A 25,326-nucleotide genomic window follows, 5' to 3' on the forward strand; every position below is an offset into this window, starting at 1 on the left:
GAAAGAGTCCTTTAAAAAAAATATATCAGACCAAAATAAATGACTTGGAGAAGAAGCAACCTCATCTCTGTAAATCGGATACCAATGTCTTACTCAGAGCGGGTTAGTTATTTCTTCACTTGTCTTCCAAGCTTGAATTGCTGCTTCCAATATCTTACAATAGCTACCCAGAAAGGTATAGTGTTTTTCATTAGGACAGGTGGACTCAACCATGGAAAAACCACTACTATGGATTTATGCTACGGAATAATCTATTGGCGAAATCCTACAATGAAACGGATACCCAGGGATCTGGATTAGTGCCTGGTGTTTTAAACAAAATCACACCACGGGTACTGTCAGACAAAAGGAGCAAGAGATTGCAACGGCGCAGATAACATGCGTGCCATTTAAAAACAAGCCGTTGGACATAAACAGCATAAGACCTATCCATAAAACAGAAGGAGACAATTAAAGAGCTGGTGAGATAAAACACCCAATTAAAAGCCAGAGTAAAAAAAAAAGAAATGATGTGCTTGGTTTGTTGTGTAAAAGAAAGTACAGAAGGCTAACTCAAGGTTCTGTGCATTCTAGGGGGCAGGTGCCACCACAGATAATGTCCCTAGATGCCACCTCTTTACTTCTTGGTGTAGTGGTTAGGAGGGCGGACTTCTAACCTGGCCAGCTGGGTTTCATTCCCCGCTCCTCCCCCACATGCAGCCAGCTGGGTGACCTTGGGCTTGCCACAGCACTGATAAAGCTGTTCTGACCGAGCAGGAATATCAGGGCTCTCTCAGCCTCACCCACTTCACAGGGTGTCTGTTGTGGGGAGAGGAATGGGAAGGCGACTGTAAGCCACTTTGAGATTCCTTCTGGTAAAGTGGCATATAAGAGCCAACTCTTCTTCTGCAGGAAAGGCACAGAGAACAGGGTTTGAGAGGCAGTCTGGATAGTATTGGAGCCCTTCAGGTTGCTTCACCTCGAGATCAGTTCCCCTGGAATAGCAGCTTTGAAAGGCAGACTCTACGGCATCTGATCCTCAATCAGCTGTCCCCAGATTTCACTCTTCCCAAGTATCACCCCCAAATCTCCAAAGATTTCCCAAGCCACAGTTGGCACAGTTGAGCTGTGATGCCATAGTACTCAGCATCTAAGCTTCAGTTTCTACAAAATTCTGTAGTCTAGAGCAGGGGTAGTCAACCTGTGGTCCTCCAGATATTCATGGACTACAATTCCCATGAGCACCTGTCAACATTTGCTGGCAGGGGCTCGTGGGAATTGTAGTCCATGAACATCTGGAGGACCACAGGTTGACTACCCCTGGTCTAGAGAACATTTGTAATTATGGGTGAGCTCCAGGTCCTACCTAAAAGTTGGAAATCTTGTCTCAGAGGGTATTCACCACTTCCATTTACTCTACTTCAACAGAGTCCATCAAACAACCAAGCATTAATGTTCCTCTGTATAGCGCTAACCTGGAATGAATGGGAAAGGCACCATCATGCCTGATGCAGGTGATAGCATTGAATTTCCCATATTTACTCTTTTATACTCTAGATCCACAATTTGGATGCTCCTTCTCCTTTCAGTTTTTCTCTGGGCTCCTTTAATTCCATTATACTTTGATTCCCTGCACCGAATTTTTGCCATAAAACGTATGATTTTTTGCAGCATTGTTTAAGCTTCAATAAATTATTAAATTCAGTCTGTATAAATACTGGACAAACACCAAACAGGCAAACAATATTCACTAACCTACACAACTAAACACTGAAAAGTAGAAAACTGGGATTACTGAGTAGAAAACGTAGAAAACTGGGATGACTGAGAAATATGTAAACAAAACAGCACAAAATAAACGTCGGGAATGTTAGTTGTGTCCTGGAAGTGACCCCAAGAACAAAACCCACAGAGAATTATTACTTATGAAAATTCAGTTTGTTTCCAGTGTTCTTCCCTGTGAAGTTTACAAAGATGTGCTATTCTAAAGTAACTATTTTAAAAAGGTCATTCCTCCATAAGGGAAAAATATTCTGTCCTAATCTGTTTAAAATCTGACAAGGGTTTGTCTTCTCACCGGAGCTTTCCGTAAAGTTTCCGGATCAGTCTTCCACACAGTTGGCAACTTCAAAGCACCTGCATTTTCTTTAATCTATTTGTCGGAGACCATCAGGAATCCAAGTCAGGAAAAAAGGGGAAAAAAGGTTTAAAGCACCTGCTTACAGTCTCTAGACATTCTGAACATTTTCCCTTTACTAATCTGTATGAATTTGTACCGATTTTATAATATAAAACAGGTTTGTTTTATTTACATCATTTTTTCAGTCCTAAAAATTATTACGAACTAGACAGAGCAAAAAGTCCTTGGGTGGATCTGCAGGGAAAGAGAATTCTATGAAGTATGGAATGGGCCCTGAAATATGATTCAAGTGGTCGGATCAAAGATGGTGCTCACACCTGTCAAGGATGTAGGTATGGATGCCTGAGGGGACACAGTGGGAAGAGGCAGCAAGCTTTGCCCCCTGCTGACATGTGTTCAGCTTTACTAAGAAACCAAGTTTACACAAATACATATCACATAGATATGGACCCCATGTGAATAACCAGGGACTCCAGCTGTATCTGCAGAGGTACGGTTCAGATCTGTGAATACACACACATGCATTGTTTTCTATTGCATCATAATTTTATTTGACTTACTCCTTATCCAAGAGCCAGCTTGGTGGAGGAGTTAAGGGTTGCAGCCTCTAGTCTGGCAAGCCGGGGTTGATTCCCCGCTCCTCCACATGCAGCCAGCTTGTCACAGTCCTGTCAGCGCTGTTCTTGGAGATCAGTTCTGTCAGAGCTTTCTCAGCCTCACCTACCTCACAGGGCGACTGTTGTAGGGAGAGGAAGGGAAAGCAACAGTAAGCTACTCTTTCGGGTAGTGAAAAGCGTGGTATACAACCCAACTCTTCTAATTTACTTACTTCATTTCTAACCCACCTTTCCCCTCCAACGGGGACCTAAAGTAGCTTACATCTTTCCTCTCTTCCATGTGGCAGGTTAGGCTGAGGAATAGTGACTGGACCAAGGTCGGTAAGCAAGTTTCTATGGCAGGGTGGGGATTTGAACCTGGCTTTCCGAGATCCTAGTCTGAAGAAGAAGAAGAAGAGTTGGTTCTTCTTTGCTTCTTTTCTCTACCTGAAGAAGTCTCAAAGCGGCTTACATTTGCTTTCCTTCTTCTCTCCCCACAACAGAAATCCTGTGAGGTAGGTGAGGCTGAGAGAGCCCTGATATGACTGCAGAAGAAGAATTGGTTCTTATATGCCGCTTTTCTCTACCCGAAGGAGTCTCAAAGCGGCTTCCAGTCACCTTCCCTTTCCTCTCCCCACAACAGACACCCTGCGAGGTGGGTGAGGCTGAGAGAACCCTGATATTCTTGCATAGTCAGAACAGCTTTATGAGTGCTGTGACAAGCCCAAGGTCACCCAGCTGGCTGCATGTGGAGGCGGAGCGGAGAATCAAACCTGGCTGGGCAGATTAGAGGCCGCTGCTCCTAACCACTACACCAAGCTGGCTCTCTAATCACTACTTAGTGGTCTGCTCAGGATGGGGGGTAACTGTTTGAGTTCCATATCATAATTTTAAAAAGGGCAGATTGTTTTTAAAGATTTCTCAAAGATGTTGTTGTATCATAAAAGCTTGTGTTCCATTTCTGTGGACTGAGTCCAGTCTAAGGCTACTGAAAACAATGGGCATATGCTGAAGAAAGGCTACACACGACTAGAAGAAGAAGAAGACGAAGAAGAGTTGGTTCTTATATGCCGCTTTTCCCTACCCGAAGGAGGCTCAAAGCAGCTTACAGTCGCCTTCCCATTCCTCCCCCCACAACAGACACCCTGTGAGGTGGGTGAGGCTGAGAGAGCCCTGATATCACTGCCCGGTCAGAACAGTTTTATCAGTGCCGTGGCGAGCCCAAGGTCACCCAGCTGGCTGCATGTGGGAGAGCGCAGAATCGAACCTGGCTCGCCAGATTAGAAGTCCGCACTCCTAACCACTACACCAAACTGGCTCTCCCTATACTACACTGTCTACACTGACTACACTGTCATTCTCCCCCCTGAAACAATTGCAGAATAGTGAAAATCTAGCTTTGTGATTGGCTGCAGTTTTTATTAACTGTACTAATTTTGTTGGGGTCCCCCCCCCTTTACTGAAGATTGTTGTTGCCCCCCCCCCATACCTCAAATGTATTTAGGGTGGTTTATTCTGAACGTTAGAAAAAGAAACAATTTGTGGGAATATTTGTTTTCTTAGCAGAGCTTATCCTGGTTCCCCTGTTCAACATATATTCTTTTCTTTTTTTGGTAGTTGAGAATGTTACTCCTTGAATTAGGGAGATCTAATCTAAACCCTGGGAGATTTTCTAATAAGCCATGTTTTCTCCCTTCTCTGCACAACCACAGAGTTCTATAGGGAATAAAAATATAAAAAACAAATACTAAAACAAGTATTACCGTCTTGAAGTGTTTGTGGAAGTTTATATAGTAAAAAAAAAACGCAGCTGTAAAATATTTAATGTTTCAATTAATGTTTAAATTAATGTTTTATCTTTACAATAAAAACCCTCTAGTCATCAAATTTACATTCAAGATCCAAGCTAAGCCAAAGGAATTTTTTTTTAAAGCACACCTCAGAGTATAAGGCATGCAACATTACACAGAGACTATTCACCATCCTAAATTAGTGCTTGTGTGCGGGGTAGGGCGTGCCACTTGCCTACTTCCAGTGGGAAAGCTTCTACCGATCCTAACTGCTTCCAGCTACTGCTCAAATGAGTAGCAGGGAGAAATGGGGAGTGGAAAACAGCAGACACTGATACTATGACATTGCCATCCAAAAAACCAGAAGTGATGCAGGGATGTTCTAGAAGCTCCCGGATCTTTATGGTATAGAAATAGAGATTGGTAGGATTTCTGGTGTGTCAGAATGTCCCCTCTAGTTGCTTTTGGCTCCGACACAGTTCAAGGGAGCCTGGAGAGGGGTGAATTTCCAACTTGGTGCAGAGAAATCTAACCAACTTCTCTTTCCCCAATACTTAAACTGTGTTCCCACTTATGGCCTAGTGTTCATCATAGAATTCCAGTATCATGTGTATCTTGGCTTGGAGTTAGGTTGCTTCCTTCAGCAGAGCCATTTCTCAGCACTTACCATGTCAACATTTATGCAAGGATGCATGCATACGTTTCAGCTTTGTACTTTGTTATGGATAGAGTTGTAAGTGCTGGCAACCAGCAGGATTATTTTGGGGATGGGGATCTGGGAAGTTACAGAACATGGTAGTTCAACGTTACTTCCTGTTGAGTACTTGGAAGTGACATCACCACATGAAACCATAGATATCTGGGACATTCCTAGAGTGTTGTGATATCATTTCTGGGTATAGCCAGAATTGACATCATGACTTCCTTCCCTACATTCCCCCCCTCCAACTAGAGAGGGGCCAGAGATTGCTGGCTGTTCCCAGGCAAACTGCATTCTGGGTTGTGACTTGAACAGGAAGTTGGCATGCAAATGGTGCCTCTCTTCTTGTTCAATCGCTTAAAGGATCAGACATATTGAAAATCAAATGCATGCAGCTGTAGCTCTCTCTGTATTATACAGATGGTAGTCTTGAATCTTCCCTCCTTTAACTCCTCGAGGAATTTCCCTACTTGCTTGATTCAAATGCTTTACAAAAATTCTTGCAGATGAATAAGATTTGCCATGTGTTCTGCATTGATTTGTAATGTGGAAAGCATCACTGCCCCACTTCCTTTCCATTTCCGAGGGAACAAATGAAATTCAAATCTGTCCAAACCATTTTCCTCTAACACATAACAAGTCCAGCGTCATAACAATGGTTGTTCAAAAGTTCAAACAAAATCAACACACTTCACAAAACAACAACCCTTGATGAACATCGCAGCATGTCCTCGTGTGATTATGAAGTTGTGTCATGACCAGCTACAACGTACAACGTTGACGCTACTTACAGATCACAATTCAAGTCCAGCAACTGGATTTCCAGGGGATAAGTTTCCAAGCATCAAATGAAGGGAGCTTTGACTCTCAAAAGCTTTTACCCTAAAATGTTGTCCGTCTCTAAGGTGCTACTGGACTCAAATTTTGTTTTTCTACTACAGACCAACATGGCAACCCATCTGAGATCTACAGGAAAACTTAAAGGTAAAGGTAAAGGTATCCCCTGTGCAAGCACCGAGTCATGTTTGACCCTTGGGGGGTCAGAAAATGCCCTCCAGCATTTTCATGGCAGACTCAATACGGGGTGGTTTGCCAGTGCCTTCCCCAGTCATTACCGTTTACCCCCCAGCAAGCTGGGTACTCATTTTACTGACCTCGGAAGGATGGAAGGCTGAGTCAACCTTGAGCCGGCTGTTGGAATCGAACTCCCAACCTATTGGGCAGACAGCTTCAGACAGCATTTCTGCTGCCTTACCACTCTGCGCCACAAGAGGCTCTTGCAGGAAAACTTAGGTACTCCCAAAGACTACCAGTTGGATTTGCTTTGAAGCAATGATAATTTATGTAAAATACTTTGAAAAAACATAGTAATAACAATAGCAAGAGCCTGATATGCAGAAGTCAATAGGTGAGGCATTTGAGGTAATACACTGTTGATTTGCTGCGGATCAAATTTCAGCAAAAGCAGCCTGTTCATTTGGCATGAATAGGAAAGGGACTGACTCCCATATGAAGTTCTGCTTTGCTGTTTTCACATATTCTGCAGCTGTGCCCTAACCCATATGAAACCATGATATGGGAAAGCTGATTCCAGACATGAAAAAAAACTAAAACTTAAATTCCCATGAGTTCTGCAGGAAGTTCTCCTGCAGACTGAAATGATCTTGCCAATGTCTGTCAAAGCATTTTAATAAATAACTTTTAGCCAAACGCATAAACAAACCCTGCACCGAGGACAAGGGATTCTCTCTCCTCCCATTAAAATGCAAACCAGCCACGAGGGAGTTTTGGAATCCACCCCTACTAATCTCATAATGACTTGTTTTTATAAACCACAAACAGAACAAAATAGAAGTCAGATAACCAAAAGTCAAGAGGTCGCGTTATCTTTTTCTATTTTATTGCACACACCAGCAAGCAAACCGCTGGCCTACGAATGATTATACACCTAACCCTGTGCAAGATGCTTTAGCTGTTATTCACTGTGGTTAACTTCACACATTCTTTCGAAGGCATTGATGCACGGGGGGGGGGGGGGAGTAAAGAGAAGCATCTCAGCCCGGCAAGGGTTAGGTAACAAATTCAATGGTAAACAACACAGAGTTTTAAACAACTGCTCCCCACATCTGATCTCATGTGAAGACTTTTTGCTCCTTTGAGCACACTTGTTCCCAGCTTGCTTTCGGGTGAAGACAACAGCTTACACTGCTAATTTTCATTATGCTATATGTTTAAGTCGTTCCATGCATCACCCTGTGACATTATATGTAAACAGCCCTGAGCCGTATGTGAGGGCGGTATAAAGATCTAACCAACCAACCAACCAACCAACCAACCAACCAACCAACCAACCAACCAACCAACCAACCAACCAACCAAATAAATAAATAAATAAATAAATAAATAAATAAATAAATAAATAAATAAATAAATACATAAAAGAATTTCCCCTTCCTCTCTATTTCCTAATTTTCCCCTATGTCAGTTTTCAATAACGCTATTTATTTATTATTTATTTATTATATTTATATACCGCCCTCCCCGAGGGCTAGGGGCGGTTTCATTTATTCTTTAAGGTGCTAGTGCTTCGTAACTTCTGCCAACATCAAGGTGGCACATGGGTTCAACAAAAACATACTAAATAACTATTTGGAATGATTATAACTAGCATTTCCAAAGGGGGAGGGGGGAATCTTTCTTCAAGGACCATTGGAGAGGGAAGACTGAAGGTGCAGAGCTAGGATCTTAGAAACTGTTGCTTGGTTGAGTGCCTTCCTCCATCATATCAATGAATTTTGTACACTACTGAAAGTTGCAAAGTTGTACACACTATAGTTGCAAACTGGTTGCACTACAGCTGCAAACTGGTTATCTGCAAAAAAAGTGCTATTCTTCATTAGACTGTAATTAGCTCAATGACAGACACTATCTTATGTGAGTCCCTCTCCCAACACATCCATCTAAGGTATTTGATTCTGGCCCAGGAGTGGAACAAACTTGTGGATAGTATACAGTGCTCTAATCTCTGCTGTGCTCAAGAATGGGAAAGACCTAGTTCTCTGTGCCAGGTACCAGCCAATCTCTCTAATTAACAGTGACAGTAAAATATTAACCTTGATAATAACTATCAACTAGCAGACAGTCCTCCTGCAGCTTACACATCCCTTTAAAAAAAAAGATTCATTATGTAAGAATTGCTCCTGAATATGTTAGGAAACGGTAATATTTTATTAAATCAGCATTAAACAAAGTGCTGAGTCGACTAAACAGGAATCGAAGGCTAGAGATGTTTTAGGAGGGCAAATTTCACCACCGTTTTCTACATTAAACATGTGATAAAGGACATATGGCCTAAAAATCTCTGAGTTATGCTGTAGAAAGCTGTGACTGGATGTGATTAACCAATGTGCATCCTTAAATATTTTATGCTGCAGTGGTGGTTCGCCATTGTTTGCTGTGGTTTATATATTTGTCTATTTGCCATGTAAAATCCTAAATACTTCTCAGATAAGTTTCTTTGTTTAGCTGGTGGGCTACTGCTTGAAAGGCCAGATGCATATATAAAATAAACACATCTGTAGATGGGAATTCCAGTTATCTACTTCATTGTGTTGTTGAGAAAACACAGAAGGTTATAACTCTCATTTGGTTATCTCCAAATTCCAGATTATCTCCATTAATGGGGTCTGGCCAATGAACTCTCTCATTGTTTGTGTGGTGCATGTATTCTCACTCCCAGGAGTGTGAAACTTATATCCCCTGGCTGAGTGAAGCTGCATCTAGCAATGATTTTTCCAAGAGACACAGCCAAGTTCTCTGGTCAAGCAATCATTTGGATTCTGACACATAGCCTTGCTTTTAACTCCAAGTTCGAGACAGTTCATATGATCCAGCTGTTGGGTTGAGAGTTCACAGTGGGTAGATCCATGGTGCAATTGTTATAGCACGGGGAATCGAACGTAGACTTGTAAACTTAGATGCATTCTGAAGCAACGACACCACTCTTCATTGTTGTTGTTGTTGTCACTGTTTCTAGTGATATATTTATGCAATCTGATGTTGTTTTTTCAAGAGAGCCAGTTTGGTGTAGTGGTTAGGAGTGCGGACTTCTAATCTGGCATGCCAAGTTCGATTCTGCACTCCCCCACATGCAACCAGCTGGGTGACCTTGGGCTCGCCACGGCACTGATAAAACTGTTCTGACTGAGCAGTGATATCAGGGCTCTCTCAGCCTCACCCGCCACACAGGGTGTCTGTTGTGGGGAGAGGAATGGGAAGGCGACTGTAAGCCGCTTTGAGCCACCGTCGGGTAGGGAAAAGCAGCATATAAGAACCAACTCTTCTTCTTCTTCTTCTTCTTCTTCTTCTTCTTCTTCTTCTTCTTCTTCTTCTTCTTCTTCAAGTGGATCATTTTTTAGCTGAGAAATTCTGTCTTTTTTAGTTGTGTTATGGTCTGCTTCAAGCCTAAGGATGTCTTAAAACAAGAAGAAGATGACATTGAAAAAAAAAAAACAGTAAATGTGACCACATTTAAACAAGGTGCTTCAGTCTGTACGTTCCCCCCTCCCACTTTTTTATTTACCTAGAGGCTGTCTCCTAAGGCAGGTTTAGGACTTGATACTTTCTATGACCTGTGAATCCATAGTGCTGCTGGTGGCACCTAACCCATTGTCATGTTTTCTATGACAGTAAATGTTGAAGGTTTTTGACACTGAGAGGCAAGGCTAGGTGCAGAGGAGAAATAAAAAAAAATGATGTTATATTCTTCCCCTCTTACTTTCCTCTGTTGAAAGCATCTTAAAAAAATCAGAATAAAATATGAAGTAGGATAAAAGATGCCCTTAATGAGGCCCTCTGTTACTCGACTGTAGTACCTCTTAAAAGGGAGATCGAGAGAGATGCTGCATCAGCGGAAGAAGACAATAGAATTAGCGCCTGGAAAGTGGGATGAGTCTTGGGGCACAGAGTTATCATCTGAGATGAAGCGGTTTGTAAGAGTGCTTGAGGGTGGCACGTAAGGTGGAGAACTCGAAAGAAGTTATTTGTCCCCTCTCTGCAAAATAATTCTCCATATTTCAAAGAGACTCTAACATTGCCTGGCTGTAAATAAATGAATAAAGTTAACTGAGCTTGCAAAACAGGCGTGCTGTTGTGGCATTCCTAAAACATGTGAGATTATATCAAAGTGTGCTGTGTGTTAGACAGAGAGAGAGAGAGAGAGAGAGAGAGAGAGAGAGAGAGAGAGAGAGAGAGAGAGAGAGAGAGAGAGAGAGAGAGAGAGAATGAACGATGGAATTCAAGTTTTAATTCCTATTGATTTCGGTAGATAGAGATGGAGAGACTCTTGGGTTACAGAAACTCTAAACTCTGGCCTCCCAAGCCTAACTTACTTTCCCTGCAGTCACACAGCAGTTTCAGGAAAGGGCATTTTTAGGATGAGCCAATGCTGTGTGTGTGTGTGTTTTCGAAAATCAGTGAGCTTTGCTTATCTTCCATCTGTCCACAATCAAGACCCAACGTCAAGAAAGCTGCGTTCCACTTGGCCCTTCGTCAGTTGTGTGTGTTCTGTCTTGCAAGCTGGACAATACAGTCATTGGTTGCAGGCTCGTTCCCTTCACCTCTTTGACTTTAATGGTCCCTGTAAAATTTAACTAATTTAACAGCTGCAAGGAAACCCACTGCAATTACCGCAGTTGCTAAGCATGAACGGCAAGTTACGGGATGCTGTTTTTCCAAAGTTATTTTCTATGCTGCACAAATCAGCAGATCCTGTCAATGGATAGCCAGTCTACTCCCTCCCCCCCATCATTAGCCACAATGCCCCTAGCCATACTATCAGAACTGTGAAGAAGCCAGCAATGGCGGTCCGAATCCCTGGTGAAGACTCCACTGCAAGTACGGCTGATGTGGTGCAATGAAGCTGAAGGCCAATAACAGAGTCAGGGACTTAGAACTGGGGTGCCCAGGGAAGCCGGGTCAAGGGGCAGCATCTAGGAATGAGTTGTCCTGAGTCTGGCCAGGGGCGTGGCGAGGAGCTGGGATGGCTCAAAGTGGTTAAGATGCTGAGCCGAGGGGGGGGGGGGTTAAAAGTAACCTTGGAAGGAGGGGGAGGAGCTGGATTAGTAGGAAGGATAAAAAGAAACTAGGAGGAAGCCATGGGGTTGTGAATGACAGAGAGTGAGAGTGAGGAAGAAGGGAGAAGAACAGGAGGTAGAACCACCACCAGGAGAAGGAATCAGAGGAAGGCGAGGGAGAATAGAAGTTGGCTAGAACAGTCAAAAATGGATTCCCCCAGAGAGGAGCCTTCTGGTCCAGAGGAAGCTGACCAGAACCAGGACCTGACAGGCAGAGGTGGAAATACATGGTCTCCAGGGCTGACGTTCAAGGACAGGGTGGTTACAGTGACTACCCCCCACACACACACACACATCTCCCTGTATAAGTCTCAGGAATAAAGGAGACACACCCTAAATGGGGTGCTATAACGGTGACTGACATCTGTGTTTCCATTCTCTCGCAACAGCTGAATGCCCCAAGCATCACAGTACTGTGATAAGAAAATGTTCCCCTGACATTTCTTTTGGAATCAAGAAAACTATTTGCTGAACTTTTGGTTATTACTTTCTAAACCTTCAAAACAGCGAGGAAATACTGTGAGAAACATTAACTTATTTCAATTAATAATTAAAATTATTTTATATTTATCGTTTAAATTTTAAATATTATTCCGTACCTACTATTCCTGAAAAGCATCCACTGCATTTACATACTTATTCGTATCATATTTTACAGTCAAAATTGCATATATCAAATACAAATTTGCAATTTTATAACATCTTAAAATATTATTTCTATAGTAGTGCTAATTAATGCTTTATGCTTAACTTAAAGTTTGTGTTTCAAGCAATGGTTCAAGTTTTATACTCTGAATGGTTGGGACTATTTTCTTTTCTTCTATATTTTTTTAAAATATATTTTACAGGATTGATTTGCAAATATAATTTGTTTCCTGGATGAGAGGCGGGGCAAAGTTCTAATTTTAACAGGTAACAGTTGTTCTAAGAGCCTCTTGTGGCGCAGAGTGGTAAGGCAGCAGTCATGCAGTCTGAAAGCTCTGCCCATGAGGCTGGGAGTTTGATACCAGCAGCCGGCTCAGGGTTGACTCAGCCTTCCATCCTTCCGAGGTCGGTAAAATGAGTACCCAGCTTCCTTGCTGGGGGGTAAATGGTAATGACTGGGGAAGGCACTGGCAAACCACCCTGTATTGAGTCTGCCATGAAAACACTAGAGGGCGTCACCCCTAGGGTCAGACATGACTCGGTACTTGCATAGGAGATACCTTTATCTTTACCTTTTAACAGCTGTTCTGGTGTAATTTATTTTTGTGAGCAGTGGATCTGTAGGACGGATGGATACATGGGAAGTTGTCTGAAAGAATAACCATGCATCAAATCCACTGGTGCACACAAATGTTCTTCAACATTATTTTATACTCCTGCATTACTCTAGCACTATTCCTTCCCTTTTCAGCTCTGGAAGTTCCCTTTTCCACCGTCTTATCATATGGATTCTCTGGCTGATGGCTGGATTTGTACTTTTCAGTTAGACAATGACAATGTGATTGACAGCTCCCAAATGGGACTGAAATTCTGCCAGAATTAGAACTGATCTCCAAATCACAGAGATCTGGAGACAGTTGCATTTTCTATGGTTGGATTCTAGGTGAAATCCCTCCCCAAATTCCCTCCTCCACAAGCACCACTTTCAAATGTCCAGGAATTTCTCAAGTCAACGTTGACCACTTTAGATAGTGATGATCAAATATGTTTTAAAATGGACTGTAGTATGACTTTCATGGGTATGATCACTTCACCGTCCAGCTTGTTCTTCCCTATACCATTTCCTGGGCTTCGATATGAGAATCCCCCGCAGATTCTTCAGACAAAGACAGACAAACAGAATTCATCAAGGGAGAATATCTGAAAGTCACTTTTCATCCTCAAGCTAAGGGATCACGCACAAAAATACAGTGAAGGGTCTATTAAGGATTTACACTTCCCATTGAGAGAGTCATTTGAAGATTCAGAGTGCAAATGTGGAATAAGCCATTGAGAGGGAAAATTACCAACAATTGTGGCTCAAAAAAAAATGGGAAGGAGGCTAGAGACACAGAGGTTTCAACACACCTGGGATACCTGTCATCCCTAAATTACTTTGATAATAGAAACACGGTTTTAATCTTCCCATATTACAGACAAATCACAGTGGGTCTAGAAGACGTATGTTAGTATAGTTTGGAAAAGGCATATCAATTCTCAGTCACTAACAATTCAGAATAAGGATGAAGAAGGGGGGGGACTGCTAGTAAAAAGGGTAGGAGTGAGGAAAGGAAGGAACTCAGTTGGGGGAAAGAACAATACGGTTAAATTGAAATGGTTGTTTTCTGTACACAGTCATTTTATAAAATGTACAGTAAAGCTTTTATATGTAAATTATCCCCACACAGAAACCTCTCTGTTCAAATTGAATTGAGAATAGCTTGAAGTCAAGTGCTGGAATGAAAACGTGCTTAAAATGAACAAACAAGAGAACCACCAAGATGGTATCCTTGCTGGGGCGGAATTATCTCTGTGATCTCCCTTTGGAGGAAAAATGTTTATTCCTTCATCACCATCATTAAAGCAAAATGCCATTCTTGAAATGGGTCACGTGTGCTTCAATGTGACCATATGCTGCTGGAGAAATCAAGCTCCCCTAGTAAGAGTTTTCATTGCTTTAGGTTTTCTACATAAGAACGAATGGCAGCCTTTTATTTACTGGGGTGTACTCAGGGCTCGACTAGACTACGGAACGTCACTAAAATGGGAAGAAATGTGAGCTGTTTTTAAAAGAAAAGCTGAGAATTTAAGTGACCTATACAGATACCATGGTCTGCCAGAAAGGCAAGTGGGTTCTAGATCAAATCAAGCTTGGTAATAAAATGTATTTAATACAGCACTACCAAATCAAGCTTGAATTCCCACTAGAAACGAAAATGACTAAATTGAAAAGACAAGGCTCACTTGGGAGGGGGATGTAGGGAAATGGTGAAGGCAACAGGAAAAGTGGAAGACCCAACATGTGATGGATGCATTCAATCAAGGAAGTCAACAGTCTTTGGTTTGCAAGAGCTGAGCAAGGTTGTTAACAATAGGAAGTTTGGAAGGGCATTAATTCATAGGGTTGCCATAAGCTAGAAGTGACCTGACTGCATATTAAAAAAAAAAAATCAGCCAACAATAACAGGAAATCATGACAATGATTGTTAATTGCCAATCAACCCTCTTCACAAATTTGGAGAAAGCCCTCTGGTGGTGTGGGAGGCAAATGACAGCCGTGAGCAGCTGATGCTAGAAAAGAATCCAGGGAAACTCCCATGCGGATGTTCCATTATCCCCGTGTGAAAGCAGCCATCTTTAAATAACTGCCCACTCAGTGAAGCAGCCATCCAGCAAGCAGGAGAAGAACTCAGTTGTGCAGTGAGAACTGCCATGTCCCGAAATCCATCTGCAGTGTACTGCGCTGTTAGAAAGAAAACAGGGAAGCACCCTGCCAAGCAAGCCAATGGACAAAGAGTACATCGAAAAGTAGCTCCCTGTTTACACCTGGCAAACAAGAAATGAACCCAAGAAAATGGTGGTGTCAGTATAGCCCTAGTGTTCAACCAGTAAACCCACTGGTTTTAGAGAAGTATAAAAAGAGAGCTATGTGGCTTCTCCAAGACAGCCCCCACAGTTCCAAGGTTAGCAATTCTCGGGGAATTTTGTTGCTCCAAGCAGTTATAGGGTGCCCCTCCATTGCAGGGGTACCCAGTGTGGTGGCCATCACATTTCCCGGTGCCCACCATGAGTGGACAAGTGAGGATTTTTCCCAGCAGGGTTTCTGATTGGCCACTACAGGTTTGATGGGCTGCACAGACTTAAACAACCACCACCACAAGGTTGCTTTGGCCACAACTGCCACCAGAGCACTAGAGTCTTCACTGGGTGACTGAAAGTAAGCTGTATCTCTGATTTTTGTGTCTGGCTCCACCTCCTGCAGCATCCATTTTGTGGTGGCACGCCCAACACACTGTGTCAGAATTCCAAAGGTAACCACGGTGAACTGAGCAATCCCCACTCTGAGGAGGACAGTTCCCCACCCCCATATTGTTTATTATAAGTCGAGCAATTCTAGTATATTGGCCATGCAGTTCTAAGTAGAGTTATGGCTTTCTAAGCATGTTGACTTCTGTGGGCTTAGAAGGGCCGAAGTTTAGGATTGTAATGTGATTTTCTTATTGGGTCTGATCATTTATAAAGCACCAGCCTTAAAAATCAATACTGAGAGCATCACACCCAGTGGCCTGCCTATTTGAAAAGTATGCTATATAGGTGCAATAAACAAAAACACGCACATTTTAATCATTTCTGTGTCTGAACTGGGAGAAATACAATTATAGCAACCATAGAAAGTACAATCCTTCATTGTAAATTAATTGGTCACCTTTCCATATAATCCATCATACAAATATTTTTAATAATGATATTGACATAAACATAATTAAAAGTTTAGTAGTAAAACAGGCTCGTTTTTTAATCATTTTCTACAAGCTACTGATATGTAGTTAATTTTGTGCAAATAGACACCTGGACACCTCTCATAAGAGTGGAAATAAACTTACTTCTTGTTTGGATCCATCGCTTCCCACCTTTCACTTTGCACATGTAAATCCCCAGCCACCAGCAATGGACTGGATCCATCCTTCTTTCAAAAGTGGAATACTCTGTGAATGAGCCCGGTCATGGGGTAGAGACAGCCTGCATCGCTCTGACAGGTGATCTCCAAAGGCAGCTGGACCAAGGCAGGTTGGCGCTGCTCATATTATTAGATCTTATGGGCCCCTTACCTTCCTCTGCATCTCCCTACTACCTGAAGATTGATATTTTGTATATGTTTTATTGCTGTCAGCCACCCTGAACCTGCTGTCAGCGGGGGGGGGGGGGAACCAATAAATCTAAATAATTATGACGACGACAACAACAACAACAACAACAACAACTCCTCTAATGTTAAATGTGAGCAGAATACCAAAAAAGAAACACAGACCAAATTTGGCACTTGATAATATACTCTCTTGTCTTTAAAACCACCTGTGTACTACCCCCAAAATAAGCAGGAATGAGAGGGGCATCCGACATAGTTTTGCCAAGGTACAGACTTTTAGTCAGGCATGTCCAACTTTTCATTGTGAGCGATGGCTTATGAATTTTTGAACACATATTAAAAGCTATGCTGTCTAATATTTCAGGGAACATAAGCTACTGGCAATTTTTCCACATCTGTATCTCAGACAATTAATTCTTTCCTTTGCTAAACGCAGCTGGCATACAGTGCAGGATAGAAACTGTAATCTAGCCAAGTCCCGTTTTTAAAACCGGCTTTTCAAATATGCTGGTATTACAGGATCACGTCTTTGTGCTTGTGAACGTGCAACAGCAGAATTCAGTAATAAATGATTATCAGAATATACAGACTTGCATTTTAGATAGGAATTTTAGCTGATTGACGGCCATGCTTTCAAACTGATTAATTAACAGAGTACATTAAAGGACATTTACCTCTTGCCAAAGTGCAAGACAAGCGAACAAAAGAACAAAAAATATTAAAACCAGGAAGCAGGGGGAAAAGAAAACAACAACAAGTAGAAAAACCAGAAAACAGCATCAGTATAAATCAAAATCAGAAAAATAACAGCTTAACCTGTCAAGCGTATCCCAATGGCCAACAGAAACCAAAATGTCTTTTTTTCTGGCATCGGAATATCAGATGAATTTCTTTGGAGGAGTTTGTTCCAACATGTGTAAGAAGCATGGGAAGAAATACAATGTTGTTGACTTTTGTACGTCAATTCTGGAGAAAGCATGGAAGTGATATAGGCTAGTTCTAACCACTGTGATTTCTATGGTAAAATTGTAAGCGTTTCCAGAGATTCCTAGAGCTACCGCAAGATTTCCCCAGAAATAAAATCAGAATCCAGTAGCACCTTTAAGACCAACAAAGATTTATTCAAGGCGTGAGCTTTCGAGTGCAAGCACTCTTCGTCAGACTATGATCTTCTTACATGACAGGGATATATATATAGCAAAAATCAGTTCTGTTACATCTGTGTCACAACCAAATACAGCCAATGATAATTCTTTGTCAAAACAGTGACCAGCAATTATATACTGCATTTGCCCACTGGAATCCAACCTTCTGCTTGTTCAAGAATTGTGGTTCGTCCCACTAGTCCCTTCTAACTCCAGTAGATTCTTGGGGTTGCGGGACCTGTGTGGAATAATAGGTATGCAAGAAGAGGATGCAGTGAAGAGGATGAAGTACTTCTACTTTATTTGTTAGTATAATTCCACTGAGAGCAGAAGTAGAAAGGACAATATTTTCCCTTCCCCCTCTTAACTGCACCCCACTGATCCACTTGGTTATTCTCCTGTGTGACTCCTATGGCTAAAGAAATTGGGAGGGGAAAGTAGAGAAGATCCACAACCACTGGGCCAATTATGCACGGGGGGGGGGATAGCGCACATTCTGGGTGGAATGGTGGTGACTAAAATCACCGGCCGCAGATTCGGTGCATGCCGCCGAAAAAGCCGCGTTAGCGAAACGTGGAAGAAAGTGCAGCTTCCGGGTGACCGGGGCGCAACCAGAAGCGGCGCTGGGGTCGCCACGTGCATAATCGGTTACTCTGGGTTTTGCCGCCTATGCTCCCATCCCATGCATAAGCGGTTTGCTTCGCTTCTTACCCCTCTGCGTTTTCCATGTGACCCGAAATCGCCGTTTCGGCAGCCGTGCATAATGGGCCTAGATGGTGGGGACCTCCATTGGGGGTATTGCATCCCTGTCTTCAGATGCTATCAATGCATAGATATGGATGCCATGGATCCCACAGGTGGGATATGATTTCCTCTTCAGTCGAAGAAGTCAACTATGACTCATGAAAACATATGCTAGAATTAATGCTGTTGGTCTTTAAGTGGCCGCTGGTCTGATATTACTAGAATACACTAACAGAGCTACTCATCTACAGTAATTAAAACAACTCTATTAAGCAGCCAATTAAAAGCTGTAATAAATTACCGAACGTTGTACTGAAATATATTATTTGCATAAATTCCTCAGCATTAAAGCATTAAAGTCAAACACAAAAAGTAATAGCATTTATATAAAAGCATGCCTCTTGTGGCGCAAGAGCCTCTTGTGGCGCAGAGTGGTAAGGCAGCAGACATGCAGTCTGAAAGCTCTGCCCATGAGTCTGGGAGTTCGATCCTAGCAGCCGGCTCAAGGTTGACTCAGCCTTCCATCCTTCCGAGGTCGGTAAAATGAGTACCCAGCTTGCTGGGGGGTAAACGGTAATGACTGGGGAAGGCACTGGCAAACAACCCTGTATTGAGTCTGCCATGAAAACGCTGGAGGGCGTCACTCAAAGGGTCAGACATGACTCAGTGCTTGCATAGGGGATACCTTTAGCTTTACCTATGCTTCTGATTTTTTATTTTTTAGGCGGGATAGCACATTAAAAAAAGCAAGAAGTAGAAGCAAAATTTCCAAAGGTAAAAAATCCAAAACGTGTCAGTGATTTTCACCTGAGGCATAAAGTAAAATGCTTAGGTGCCACATACATATACATGTGCATGAACTAACATAAGCATGTACAAAGGTGGTTTGCCAGTGTTTCACTAGAAGCAAAGGGGCATGCAGTCCCTATCAGATGAGAGGGGATTTGTCAGAGATTAATAGAATTCCATTGTAATATCCATATCTCACAAAGACATACTCCGACAGGGCCCAAATTACTTTGAACAAGCTGGGCCGACTACACAGACCCCCTGAACCGGAATGGCCCTCGAACCTGTATGCTTTCGTTCAAGCAGATAACACCAACGGGTTTCTTTCTGTGATCACTGCCTAACTTAAATGAGTTAATCTCATTTTCCAGATGAATTGTCATTTTGTCTCCTGCAGGCTGTGATTACTGGATAAAAGTATTGTGCTAACATAAGGGCCAGGGTCTTTTCAGCAGAGAATTCCACAGTCAGATAAACAGCCAGCTAGGAATTTTATTTATTTATTTTTTAAGTGCGACGGAACAGAATGGCACTACGCAATGATGTAGATAAATACTCCAGTTAATTGTGTAACTTCACAAGAGGTCAATGGAGGCGATTTAACTTTGTAGCACAAAAAAAGAGAGAGAGGAGTATTTAAATTTATGATTTGTAGTCAAACACTGTCTGTGATACATATATCGAACTCCTTGGGAACTTTTTTGCTTCCCCATTCCCCCTTTGCTCATGGGTTCTTTGTATCATAAAATATGGGGCAGGTAAATGTGGTCAGATTAACTGTTTATATGTCTCCTTTAATAGTCCCAGTGGAACTGAAATCTTGGGTCTGAAAACTGGGTAGCTATCTCTTGCAAGCTTTTGGAAAAAGAAGCACTGTTGCTAGACTTGACCTTCCCTGACAAAATAACAATGTCCTGCTTTGGGTAGGCTGCTGGGCATGGCCCGGTAATCAGAGGGAGATGGGAGGGTATGAACATGAGAAGATGTCTGTTGCTGACAGCATGATGTCACTTCCGGGGAACACCAGCAACCTTTCTAGGAATAGTCTCTTGGATTACTCTGTGATGAAATTATACCGTCTTGGTTGATCCTTAAAGAGGTCTGTTGTCACTTCCTAGTTTTCCCTGGAAGTAATGTAGCACCATTATCCCAATAGCCATTTTAAAACATTTTACTAGAGGTGGTGGTGGGGCAGCCCTACCTCTAGAAGAAATTTCTACTGAATTGTACCATGATTTTGACACGCCATGATGGTAAAAGCTCCCAAGTTGAGTTTGGGGTATGGTTTCTAGAGATGGCAGCTTCAGCTGGTGAGATTAATCAAGTTTTCACTGGTTAATTCAATGTATGCACATATTTTAATTGGCTGGGCTATAAATGTACTCTTTGCCACAACTTTGGGTTTGGTCTATTACTGAAATCCAGAGTGAAGAATCAGCAAGAGACTTTGAATTGTTTTAACACTTTCTGTATTGTCTCAAAAGGTCATCTATCTTGAAGTATCAGTAATATGCCCATTTAAATGCAACCACTAAATTTGACTTTCTTTAGTGGTTACCTATCTTGTAAACACCTCGAGACAATTTGAGATCATGACTTACTTCCTCATGATTCAACCCATACTCTAAACCTGTCCCAGGAGATGGTGGGAAGCAGTATGAACATGACTTCCCATGTCTCAGCTTTCGCAGAAGCTCTGTGTGAATCATCAGCTCCTCTTGCTATCCGACAGCGTCTCGCAAGAAAATGAACATCCACCCCCAGAAATGAAAGACCAAACTTGTTTCTTCTGTGTAAGTGCAGAAGTGACCTTGTGAGAGCCTCATGGATAGCATAGAGAGATTAACATCTTCAGTTAAATTATTTGTATTCTGCTTTTCTGACTGGGATCAACAAAGGGCTAACAACACCTTAAATTAAAATGTGTTGGTCTAGAACAGCCTTTCTCAGCTATTTTTTAACATTGAGAACCCCCCAGAGCATCCTTCAGGTTTTGAGAACCCCCAGAAGTGGGGCAGAATATGATTGAGAAGCATAGCTGTGTACACACCCAACTGGAGCCCTTGCTCTTCCCACCCCCTCCGGGCCCATCATTGGAGGGGCACGTCAGAGACCATGTATAGTCATAACACCCAATAAATGTTTAACAACCGGGTTTGATTCTCCACTCCTTCACATGCAGCCAGTTGGAAGATCTTAGGCTCCTCACAGTTCTCTTAGGCTGTTCTCACAGAGCAGTTCTTTTAGAGCTCTCTCAGCCCCCCAAGACCTGGAAAGGCTGCAGGCAGCTGTTAGGGAGCTCACCAGCAGGAGCAGCTCTCATGTGGCAGGGATCTGCAGACTCTGAGCCTCGGAGGGGAGAGGAAGGAGGACAAGGTGGCCAGGGGTGGGGGGTGGAAGGCGATTGGCTGGCTGCTGGACAGACAGGCAAGCCGGTTGGAGGAGGAGGCACTCAGGGGCGGCACTTGAGCCATGAGACACGTTTTCCTCCAAGCCCTTACCAGAAATATATTATGTGGAACAGATAAGGTGGAGGAAGGGGAAAGGAAGTGACACTTTGGGCCCCTGGGAAGAAAAGCAGGATATAAATGAAAAAGAGGGGATTTTTTCTTCCCTTTATGCTTGAAAAGTAGGAAGCAACTAAATCAGGTATTATATTCTACCACAATAAATAAGATTAATATTGACCTAAAGAGATGTGAATTGTTATTCCAGTCAAGAAATGGCCCAAGTTTCGGGGAGTATACCGATTTGAACCACTCAGTTATTAAATGTACTAGCAAGAAAGCCCATTGCAACCAGGAATGAAATGGGTGCTAGGACCCAGGGGACACTGGCAGGCACAAATCTCTCTCTCGCAGCAGGAGCCATAGGAGGTAATCAGGGCTCCTTCAGCAGGGAATCAAGGCTCGTTTTCAGTTTGGGTGTCTGTTTGCAGTTTGTCTCTGTCTTTCTGTCTCTCTCCCTCGCAGCAGGAGCCCTAGCAGGTAATCAGGGGTCATTTGCAGTTTGGCAGGGCTCTCTGTGTCTCTCAGGCATCTGAGAGCAAAGTGGCTAGTGTCCAAGGAAGGAGGGCGGGAGCTGGAGAGGGAGGGCTATTCCATCTCGGACAGCCAGGACACTCTCCACCCCCAGGGCTGTTTCACAAATATTAAGAGGAACAATGGATAAGGATATATATATAAATAAATTGCATGGTATGTGTTTATATGCCACTTAACTTTCAATATGTTTCTCCTTAATGGTAGCCACTTGAAATCAATGCTCCAGAAACAATGAAATTTCAAGACTTGAAAATATTCTCCACGAAGACAATGTAATCTTTTAAACGTATACATTTCATTTTCACAGCGCTTCCAAACTCTTGCAGATGGGACTGTGAATCGCTAAGTGGTTTTATTTCTTTAACACATCCTCTTGACCTTAGAAATTATTCAGTATTTCTAAGTAAACAAATAAAACAAAAAAAGGAAAACATATTAATTGACAGCTTCTCTACAATAGCCCCTCTCATTCTTTTTTTTCCTCCTCTTCTCTTTTTAAGAGCTTTGTCAACATGCAAACACTCCATAAAAAAAGTAACTGGGGCATACAAGAGCAACTCAGTTTGCAAATAAAGCAGTAAAATGTCAACGGTTTGAGACGGTTCAGTCTGTTTCTTTCCATGTCAATGCACTGGCAGCCTTGCCTGAACGCAACTAGTCAATAGAAAGAAAGTAAATAGAGCATTTCCCGACTTCACCTGGCAGAGTTAAAATTGCTAGTTTAAAACTACATGCTATTTTTTTTCCCAGGGCAGCGTAATCTTTTGCACAGGAAAGATTGATTCTATGGAGTTTAGACAACTTTCTTTGACTGTTTGCTTCAAATGTTCCGGTAGGGTTAACCGGCTATAGGAACAAAACTATTCCAGTTTTCGACAATATTTGTAAAAGCTTCATTTATGCTATCTCAGTAATTTATACACCAATCTAATTAGAAAGCACATTATTTTCCCATGACAACATGGGAAAGGGTCAGGCACAGAGACGTGCATTGTTCATGGGTTCACGCCAATACTAATAAATGCCATGGACCTATTCCCAATCTGTACACGTTCTAGGGTTACCACCACCACTCATGTCCCACCTCCCTTGGTCTCTTGCTGGTTGTCTCATAGCACTACCATGTTCAAAAGCAGAAGATCAAGAACTCTGTAGAATGCAAGTTCCTGCAGCAATTACCTGTGATCATGTAGAGACCAGAGCTGAAACCAAGAAGTGCAATCTGATCACTTCCAATCCCACGGTGACATTTTGATGGAGAAGGTGAGCAGGCCAGAACTTCACTGCATTTAATAAATGTTGTAACAGTTATCTGTTGAGAGCAGCCTTTGGTGAAGCCAACTGTTTCTATGGATATGGAAAACACCGCAGTCTATGGGTTCTTCATGGGCTTTTAAACTCAATAGTGAATCTTATCAAAGACCCTCAAAGAGATGTGCTGGTCATCTCCAGTGCTCTGCCATAAGAGGCAGGATCTGAGAGACATGACACACCACATGTTATATACAACTAGACACATGTTATTCCTTCCCTCATCTCTCTTCACCAGGAGGTTCAACAGAATCCTATGATAATGTTTTCTCCTACATAAAAATTTTGGAACACCCTTCCACGAGAAGAAGAAAACCTCTACATACAAATAAGAGACATCAGACAGAAGAGTTCAGTTTGGTCTCCAACTTGATAAGCTTGTCTCAAATATGTGAGGAATTCCCCTAACAAGGCTTCACCCCTTGAGACTGCTGCTTGTACAGGCTAGTTCTTTCTGATTCAGGGAGGGAGTAGGGGCCCATCTGGGTACCACCACATATAGCAAGATAATGAGCCTCAGTCCATGTGTTTCCTCCCTCTAGTTCTTCCACTAATGGCACTTTTATCATGCCCAAACCAAGACATTCTATGTTCAAGTAACCGCTGGTAGGAAAGTGAAGTCAGGGGAGATTGCAGACTTGAGGCCCATTTCTGACCTCACTTTTGATAATGGTGGGGAAAGGAAAGGAATTTCCCAAGATTACATAGGCAAGAAAAGCACTGAACCACATATATAATCTAAGAAAATGAAAAGTTCTGGATATACGGATTGTTTCTCACATGTACTTAAAATGGTCTCTGCCAACAAAATGAGAAGCTGTCTGAAAGTGACAACATGCGTTCCGAACCAGGATACACACTAGTCCTGTTCATGAGTTACAGTGAGCATATGTTCAATGGACATGTATGTGCATATACCTATTTGTAAGAACAGAGGCAAGAAATTTTCACTTCACAAATGAAAATGTGGACCAGTACTTATGGAGTGTCTCTCTGTCTCTGTCCCCCCCCCCCCATGGATTGAATGAGGCCAATATCACAGTAGTATTTGACTATAGCGTGCCAGGATAGGTGGATAAAGACTTGTATAGCTTCTCCCTAAAGAAACTATTTTATTTCTACAAGACACAAACTCAGGGTGCTACAAGAATTAAGCTAGGTGCACTAAACAAAATAATAGTTACTAACTAGGTATTTACAATCAGACAAAATAGCAGCTCTCCTTTCTAGACTGCACACAACTTGTGCTCCAATCTGAAGAGTTGTTTTTTATACCCTGCTTTTCACTACCCAAGGGAGTCTAAAAGCAGCTTACAATCACCTTCCCTTCCTCTCTCCACAACAGACACCCTGTGAGGTAGAAGGGCTGGAGACAGCTCTGACAGAACTGCTCAGTGAGAACAGCTCTAACAGGACTGTGATTAGCCTAATGTCACCCAGCTAGCTGCATTTGGAGGAGTAGGGAATCAAACCCAGCTCGCCAGATTAGAGGCCACTGCTCTTAACCACTACACCAAGCTGGCCATGTCCTGGGGGGTTCAAGTCAACCAGAACTGGACCTTCCAATCAAGAGGTGTTACAACTTCTCTCAGTCTATGCAATTTCTGGCCAGGCTTCTAAACTCAACCTTCCTCACCTCTTCCCAGTCACAGATATGCCAGAGACCCTTTCTGTCACCATCACGGACACAGCATAACTTCCTACCTCTTATCCATCATGCACACACTCACCTGTGCATTCACTGCATGGAACATGAACATACAGTGAACATAACTTAACTCAATACACATATTAAGACTAAGCAAGCCAGTTCCTGGGAGTGGTGAGAAATAAAAATCTAAATAATAATAATGATGATGATGATGATGATGATGATGATATTGCACTGTTACAATGATAAGTTATTAGTATTATTGTTATGGTTATTTATATGTTATGGATGGATTGTTTCATGTATTGTTTATACATTTTATGTAAACCGCCCTGAGCCTCTGGGGAGGGCGGTACATAAATAAAAATAAAAATAAAAATAAAAATAAAAATAAAAATAAAAATAAAAATAAAAATAAAAATAAAAATAAAAATAAAAATAAAAATAAAAATAAAAATAAAAATAAAAATGA

General features: G+C 42.2%; 2 protein-coding genes across 3 annotated transcripts in view; one reads left to right on the forward strand and one right to left on the reverse strand.

Moving 5' to 3' along the window:
- Positions 1–25,326, reverse strand: part of WWOX (WW domain containing oxidoreductase) — a 538,960-nt gene that overhangs the window by 260,338 nt on the left and 253,296 nt on the right. The window contains exon 9 of one of the 2 annotated variants that reach the window (XM_077310536.1): positions 17,462–17,553. The exons of the other annotated variant lie outside the window; for it this stretch is intronic. Coding sequence (XP_077166651.1) covers positions 17,512–17,553 — 42 coding nt within the window. The 3' untranslated portion in view covers positions 17,462–17,511. Of the gene's footprint in view, positions 1–17,461; positions 17,554–25,326 lie in introns of those variants that run through there. 2 annotated transcript variants of the gene reach the window in all.
- The window catches only part of LOC143823983 (uncharacterized), a 37,290-nt gene continuing 36,002 nt past the window's right edge, over positions 24,039–25,326 (forward strand). The window contains exon 1 of the mRNA XM_077310764.1: positions 24,039–24,107. Coding sequence (XP_077166879.1) covers positions 24,039–24,107 — 69 coding nt within the window. The remainder of the gene's footprint in view (positions 24,108–25,326) is intronic.

The sequence above is a fragment of the Paroedura picta genome, chromosome 14 (assembly GCF_049243985.1).
Source record: "Paroedura picta isolate Pp20150507F chromosome 14, Ppicta_v3.0, whole genome shotgun sequence".
Lineage (NCBI taxonomy): Eukaryota > Metazoa > Chordata > Lepidosauria > Squamata > Gekkonidae > Paroedura > Paroedura picta.